General features: G+C 42.6%; 1 protein-coding gene across 5 annotated transcripts in view; it reads left to right on the top strand.

Annotated features, from left to right (window-relative positions):
- The window catches only part of nrsn1 (neurensin 1), a 134,984-nt gene extending 128,793 nt beyond the window's left edge, over positions 1–6,191 (top strand). For 3 of the 5 annotated variants that reach the window (XM_035621641.2, XM_035621643.2, XM_035621640.2), the window contains 5 exons: positions 2,483–2,601; positions 2,861–2,953; positions 3,084–3,202; positions 3,571–3,758; positions 3,917–6,191. In XM_035621641.2, coding sequence (XP_035477534.1) covers positions 2,503–2,601; positions 2,861–2,953; positions 3,084–3,202; positions 3,571–3,758; positions 3,917–4,020 — 603 coding nt within the window. In that variant the 5' untranslated portion in view covers positions 2,483–2,502 and the 3' untranslated portion in view covers positions 4,021–6,191. The remainder of the gene's footprint in view (positions 1–2,482; positions 2,602–2,860; positions 2,954–3,083; positions 3,203–3,570; positions 3,759–3,916) is intronic. The other 2 variants (XM_035621644.2, XM_035621642.2) reach the window with 1 other exon arrangement.
- The last annotated feature ends 1,928 nt before the right edge of the window (positions 6,192–8,119 follow it).

Here is an 8,119-nt window from a genome sequence, read left to right as displayed (position 1 = left end):
CTTTGGCAGAACTGTTATTGTTATTATTACGTCTACCATGGTGATTAAACATTCATGTTTGTTTTATGTCTGTGTCCCGGGCCTTCTTAGGTCAAGGTCACATGGATTCAGTTCAAAACAAAGCCAGTTTAACCTTGTTTCAAACAAAAACAAATTCAAATGGAAATTGAAATATGATCATAAAAGAATTGCCATTTCAAGAGATCCTGGCCTCAACGTAGTTGGAAAAGTAATTGTTCCACATTTGCATTTTTTTTTTGGGATTAGCAGGATGATAAAACCTTTAAACCCTGGTTATGCTGTACGCAGATGAGGGGAAGAGACGAGGCTCCATGACATCTAGGCCGGGCCAGATGTTCGCGAGCGTCCTCGGCAGACACAAATTAAACAGTGATATGATTAGCGTGACGTTCGAGGGGAACGGCGCGGTTTCCTCTTAATGCGTTCCGCTCATCACGCTCGTGTCATCTGACTGAGAAGTATGTCGGTTTCCTCACTGCACTGTGTGAATTTCATGTTTGGTAATTTACAGTGAGACACTCTCCATCTCTCCGTCTCCATGAGCTGACCATCTTTTTAACACCTTACTGTAAATAGCGGTGACCTGCTGACATTACAATGACCTTTGGCATTTATATATATTTTTTTAAATTTCACAATAATCAGAAAAACTCATTGGACATTTGTTCGAACTGACGTTTGATCAGTCCAATGAAATAAGTCGATCCTGTATTGAGGGTCTAAAGATTGAGGCTGTTGTATGTTGAAGGACAATTCGAGATGTGCCACTGTAAACAAACCCGACGTGACTTGGACGTAACCTTACAAGATACATGAGACTGTGGTGAGCGAAAATAAACAAGACATCGATGCCGTCCTTTTTATTATACTAGGGCCTGTTTCTGCTTTTCTTCCACGTATTAACCGCGCGAGAGTTGTGCAATGACATTATCCGTAATGCAGTCTGGCGGTCCAAGATGCTCTTTTTTTTAGAAAAAGGCTTCCTCAAATCCTCTCTCAACACTTTGATGTAAACGTATTCCCTGCACATGCACCTTGCGTCAATGTGCTAATACGGTTTACTCTAATAATCACCTGTGTGAAATTGTGCAACTGGTTTCCTCATTAGTTCACCATAAAGTTTTGCCTGATACAAGAGGCGTGTGACCACCACTTCTGTATTTAACTTCACATCGCCCACGACAGTCTAGTTGGTTATATACCTACCCCGATGAACCAGGAAGCCAATTAAACCACTGTTTTTTGGGGAGGTTTCGAGGGCAGTTGTTTGGTGACCTTTTGTCACAGGCGTCAGGAGAACTCAGCATTGCTGCTGTGGAACCGTAATGATATTTCCCGGGATGCATGTCTTGTTTATGTATTTCTTTTACCGGCAAGACATACGTAGCAGTGTGAAGAAACATTGGCAGCACTAGGAGCAATGTTTTATCCCCACTCCGAGTCCCAAGTCCCCAGTCCCCAGCAGTTGAGATTTAGTGCTGGCTGCCATAAACTTGAGACACAGTTACGTGTGTGTTTGTGTGGAGAGGCGCGGAGCTGCGCGACGCCCCCGGACGTTTAATGCTGGGATGAATACTGTGGGAATTACAAGTGTGTATAAACTAACATGTCCTTTCATTTTCTAATGAGAATGCATCTTTAGATTTTTAAAGAAGCAAAACAAAGACAATGGTAACAGGTATAATAAATGATGTGTGGTTAATAATGCTATATACATATATCATTAGTGAACTATATCTGAAACATTTTACGTTCGGATGAATGAGTTTGTGCCGGAGGTTATCGGTCCATTAAAAAATGTTTCTGTTCAGTGAAATTAGAAAATATATTTTTGTTGTTATGTGTGTTCAAAGATGATGTTTATCTCTCTTGTACGACGGAAAGCATGGTCAATCTTATAAAGTAGAGTGTGTCCTAAATTTGCATCTTCTGAGAAATCTTTCAAACTGCAATATACTGAACATGTGGTTCAGTTTGTGAACCACGGCAAGAACATTGGGTTTCGATTTTCGCGTGGAACGGGTTAATTCTGAGCATGTCAGCATGCTCTGTGTTCAGCCGGCACAATATTGAATCTAAAGAGGAGGAGGAGAGTTGATGTTTCATGGCTTATTTCATAATAGCAGGCAAGTAGAATGCATCGTTAATCTCAATGTACCGAGCCACCATTGCCTTCAATACAATGTTACATAACTTTCTGTCTCTGTGTGTTTCAGGGTACGTACACGTGTGTGTATGTTCAATATATGTGTGTGTGTGTGTGTGTGTGTGTGTGTGTGTGTGTGTGTGTGTGTGTGTGTGTGTGTGTGTTTTGAACATGTTAATGCAGCGTTTGTAAACAAACCGCCCGGGTGGTTTCTCAATGCAAGTGTGAAGTCATGCATTCATGTGTGTGTGTGTGTGTGTGTGTGTGTGTGTGTGTGTGTGTGTGTGTGTGTGTGTGTGTGAGTGTGACCTCCAGCAGGTAGACAGATGTGAAGGATGACTTCTTGCTCAGAGATCTGTGGGTCGGAGTACAGTGAGCAAGCTCAAGTCAGTGGGAACTACCAGCAGTATGGAGTCCGCTCCTACCTACACCAGGTAGAACACACAAACACATTGAATATACTCAATATGAATATATGAATATACACAAAATGTGAAATATAGTATATCATAATATAAGGCATCCCTTTACAAATATCAACAATATCTCTTCTGCAATCATCACCTTATCATATTGTGATCACTTGACTTGTTTCCTTTTGAGACTTGGGGTTTCAGATATTGATCTCTTGTGGGCTTTAGTTTCCATATTTGAAATGTGAGAAAAAAAGCCTCTCTCTCATCCCTCGCCCAGTTTTACGAGGAGTGCACAGCTTCTATCTGGGAACGTGATGAAGATTTTCAGATTCAGAGATCGCCTAGCAGGTGGAGCTCTTTACTCTGGAAGGTGAGCTCAAACAAAAAACACACCTCGCCTCCTTTAATCATCACTCTGTGATTGCAAAAAACACTGACCTGTTATCTGAGCAACAACTGTCTCTTGTTCATCCTGCAACTTTCTTTTCTCCCCTCTCCAGGTCTGTCTCGCGTTCGGGACCCTGATCTTGTTGTCGGGCCTCGTCATCGTTTTGGTGGGTTATGCCACCCCAGCCAGGATCGAGGCATTTGGCGAGGACGATCTCCTTTTTGTGGACAGGTATAGGAACAACGTAAATAATTCAAAGTAGAAAACGATACGTGGCTGCACAGTAGATTTAACAACAGTAGTAATCTGTACTGCATTTGCATTTATTGCCCCCAACACTTGATCATAATGAAGAAAATCATGTTTTAGAAAAAGTGATTGATGACACACTGATTAAATTATATTATTTTGCCGAAGAGTATTTACCATGACTCAAAACTATATTCCTGTAAATAAGCATAAAAAGGTGCAAGGTGACTTTTTTTGGCCTTGATATTATTAAAATTAATTTTTTCAGGTTCGCAAGTATTAGCTGCACAAAATTAAAAACTTCACACTTCCAATTAATGCTCTAAAGTACCGGTCTTCTTCCTGAACAGCCACGCCGTCAGTTTCAACCGCGCCCTGGACGTCTGCAAACTGACCGGGGCGGTGTTGTTCTGCGTGGGAGGCACGTCCATGGCCGTGGGCCTCCTGCTGTCCGCCTTTGCCAAGAGCTACTCCAAAGAAGAATTGTATCTGCAGCAGAAGTTTAAGGAGAGGTTGGCAGATCTGCACGCAACAGTTGGTAAGAATTTTTGTCTCCGGTCTGTCCCATTATAGCACAAAGAGGATTAAATAATGTTAAAAATGAAATTTGCCAAACAATAGGTAGAGGAAATCGAAGGATTATTTTCATACAGTTTTGCATGGACATCCCACTTAGCAGAACTGCTTTCGTTGCAGGTACCCCCATCATGAGGGCGCCCACCCCTGGAGAGGGAAAGGTGCCAGTCACACTCTCTAAAGTCCAGAACATCCAGCCAGCAAACACAAAGTCGGAAACCTGACAGGCGTCCACACGAAGGCATCGAGTTGAAGAAGTGTGTATGCGGATTGACTGGAGAACAGACTGTGTGTGGGCGCGTATACATAACGTGTGTATGCCGAGCTACATGTGTATTTCCTCCTTTTGAAAAGGTCAGCTTACATGCTACTTATTGGTTCGTCATCTTTATTTGTCCTGTAAGATTTTGGGGGTTAAACAGCCAAAGAGTTGATACAGATGAACAAAGTCTAAAGCCGTTTATTCTTGGATCATCAAAGTTGCTTGAAATTCATAGTAATCTAACGAATCGGGCGCAGGTCTCGAGGCCAACCCAGAAAAAACAAACCGCAGACATAAATCAATGGAACTCAGCTGCTAGGCGACGTAATCGTCGCTTTCACAGTGCATTTCCCTGCCGAGAGGATTCACATTGTGTGAAAGGATGGCGTTACCGCCGGGGGGGATGTTAGAGCATCAGACGCAGTGGTGTTTGAAGTTACTGCCGATCGGGCCCCATTCACAGGAATGATCAAAAGAAAGCACTGAGCACAACAACCATTATCTCTGCCTAGTGTCTGAAAAAACATCAGAGGAAGAGTGCTCTTATAGCAAGTATACCTTGTGTGTACTGTGTGTGCATGCGTCCACAGCTCAACTGTTCATCGCCGCAGCGACGGCCAGCGCCTTCAAATCACAAACCACGCCACACAAATGTCCTTTGGCTTTTTTCGAATTTGTCTTCATGCAACGAGAGTGTGCAGATGAAGAGAGTGCTCGCAGATAAACATGCCAGAAAGTTCATAATCAGAACAAACTGGGCATCGACTCGAACAAGACCTTGAGGGGAGATCCCGTGCTGACATTTTCCTCTTGTCTCGTTAGGCCTCCGATTTTGTTTTCTCCAGTAAATCTACAGACACGATCGATAGACGAGACCAGGCGAACGTCAATGGGGCGCATTGAACCAGACAGGACATGCAGAGCAGCAAGGTCTGCCACTTCAATCAAACAGTTTATGGATAGAGACATACAAGGAATCCATCATGGCTTCTGTCTTTGGAAAAATATACATGTATATTCTTTGTTGTTTTCCAAAAAACACTTCATTACCTTTTGCACGTGCTTTCTTTGTTTTTCCTCGTGAGGCCGGCGACATTAAATAAATTCAAGCGCTGCGTGTTAAAAAATGGAGATCGGTGCAAGGGTGCGTGAAGAGGGACGAGCAACGTGACAGATGTGTTACATAACAGGGCGGTGGAGGGAGCGCGCTCAGCTCTCGGGTGAGATCGCATCAGCTGCATTGTGTTCCACAGAGCTCGCCGGTTTCAGCCTGTGATGTGATGATTCGCAGACACATGACGCCGTGCATCGCTAAAAACATCTGCATATCCACGTGCGCACCACTGTACATGGGAAGAAGCGATTACATCAATACGGTTTTCATTTACCGACACAAGTTCAAGCTCACACACTCTAACTAACTTACAAGCACAATAAGCTGTTAACACGTCGTGTTTCACTGATTTTTAGAAACTTTATGTCTGTTTGTATCATTGCTATATTGTTTATATATATATATATATATATATATATATATATATATATATATTGTGAACATGCCACTTTAAACTCGTATGCTTTTTTAACTTTCCATTATCTTCTGAATCAATCGCACACAGATGTAACATGCTGTACCTTTAGAACAATGTCGCAGTGGTAGTTTCTGTCCAAGTGCCATCAAGCTACATGGCTCCTACTGTGCATCAATGCTGCAGGTCCTTCCAAACTAAAACATATATTCTCTTCGAAAATCCACGCTGCGACAACGCTGGATACTTACTGTATAATGTGATGAATTGCTGTGCTGGTTGTGTCCATGTAACTTGACTTCTCAATATCATTCTCACAGCCTCCGCTCTCGTCTTTACGGCTTTTCTTTCTTTTGAAAAATTCTGGAGTGTCATTTCAACACGTCAACGCTCTCGGCAAACTAATTGGGCTCAAGTTGCTCCACCCGTGAAGAAGCGGCGCACTAGCAATCGAGACATTTCACAGGAACATACTCAACCACTGTAAGGCTGCAAACCTATACAGTAGAAGTACAGTACAAGAAACAACCAAGCTGCTGTAAAGAAACAATCCAGTGTGGTCAGTGCTTAGTAAGTGGTTAATAAATGTGCTGACTAATTGTTACATGCTGTGAATTTTTAATTTGTTTTAAGTTTTTTTTTTAATTGACCGAAGTTCAGTTCTTCATTACAATCTAAAATCTATGATGGAGATTTTTTTTTTCTCTCTTATGTGTCTGAAAAATGTTTCCTCTTCTTTTTTTTTTATCTCATTTCCTCGGATTCTATATTTAACAGTCTCCTGATGTAACAGTGGATTCTCCCAGTGAATAATAAAAAAAAAAAAAAGTATACTGTATTTACTAAAGTTTGGATTCATGAAGATCAAATATATACAGACGGGTGACAAAGAAAAAACACAAGATAACGTATCGTACCGGCCACCAGAACAGCTTCAATGGGCCTCGGCATTGATTCTAAAAGTCGATGAACAATATTCTTCTGAAAGATATGTTCCCTCATTCGGTGTTTTCGCTGACGGTGGTGTACTGTCGAACATGTCAGTCCAAAAATCTCCCATCTCGCCAAGGTGTGGGTTGAGATCTAGTGACTACAAAGGCCATGTCACATGAGTCACATCGTTTTCTGAAACTCATCAAAGCGTTCAGTAAGCCGCCTCTGTGCCCTGCAGACGGGGGCATTATCGTTCGTGGAAAAAAATCTCTCATAGGATAACGCCGATCACCAACTTTGTATTGATTCAAAGTGAATCAGTGGCCCACGGATGTAAAACGCAGGCGTCACTGTCATATTGAAGCGCTGGCCAGTGGGGCCTTTGTCACTGCGGCTCCTCTTTCCTTTCGAGTCACCGGGGTCTTTTCACTCTCGCCATCTCGATTCAAAAAACCGTTTTAACCCACGCCTGAGTCTGCATCTTTCTCACCGGATGCATTCATCATGTGTCTCTACTCATTTATTCAGGTTTTTGTCCAATAGCGGTCACCCGTCTGTGTATCGGCGTCTACATGCAGTTTGTCTATTTTTTAAAAGAAACCCAATCAAATTTAAAATATCTGGTAGTTTAAAATGTGTGGAGAGTCTGTGTATCCTCGTATCAAAAACATACTCACCGAACTGTCAACAGCAAATGAACAGGAAAACATTATTTCCCCATCACTTATTGTGCACATTATATACAGTCAGTACATAAACCTTCATTTTGATTGTTCTACGGTGCGACTTATGATACTGAGAACATCGCATTGGTCATTAGGCTGAATGGCCTAATGAATGTGTTGTTATTTTCTTTGTGAGTTTTACACACACACACACACACACACACACACATACACACATGAACACACTGAAAGGGGCCAGTGGAGGAAATAAGACAGAGTTAGTGGTAGAACCAGAAATAGCACCTTGAGCATCATCACCCCGACCAGTCAGGCTTTATGACTCATACACGCGCACACACACACACACACACACACACACACAAACACACACCTCCTCCTCCTTTCTCTGTCACTTGCTCTTTGCTCTCTCCGTCTCCGTCTTCCTCTCTCTCTCTCTCTCTCTCTCTCTCTCCCTCTCCCGTGGGATGGTGACTCACAAACAACACAGACTGCCTGAATCCCAATTTGAGCAGCTGCAGGGACGGAGGGGGCAGCGGGGCCATCTCGCAGACACAGGAATAGATCACAGTTCACACTATAGCTTCCTGCCATGTGGGAGGCAGTTTACAGCTAATTCATGCAACCCGTTGGTTTATCGTGGGGAAAAGAAAGAGACCAAATGATTCAATTAAAACATGACACACGGAAAGTGGGAAGGTGCTTCGTGAAGAGCTACCTTGTGTATCAAACAAGTCACTAAGCTTTATTCATGAAGCACCTTTGGAACAAATGAAAAGCTTTTACGCAGTTAGAACGCATTAGAAGACCTGCAGAGAGATGACTCCCTCTGACTGACATAAGAATTCTGCGATACTGGTGATGCTTCTTCTTGACTGAAACATCACAGACTCTTGTTTCCAGCATGTGCTAACCT

The sequence above is a fragment of the Scophthalmus maximus genome, chromosome 1 (assembly GCF_022379125.1).
Source record: "Scophthalmus maximus strain ysfricsl-2021 chromosome 1, ASM2237912v1, whole genome shotgun sequence".
In the NCBI taxonomy this organism is placed as follows: Eukaryota; Metazoa; Chordata; class Actinopteri; order Pleuronectiformes; family Scophthalmidae; genus Scophthalmus; species Scophthalmus maximus.
The sequence above is the reverse complement of the archived record's forward strand: the minus strand, read 5'-3'. Positions and strand labels throughout refer to the sequence as shown.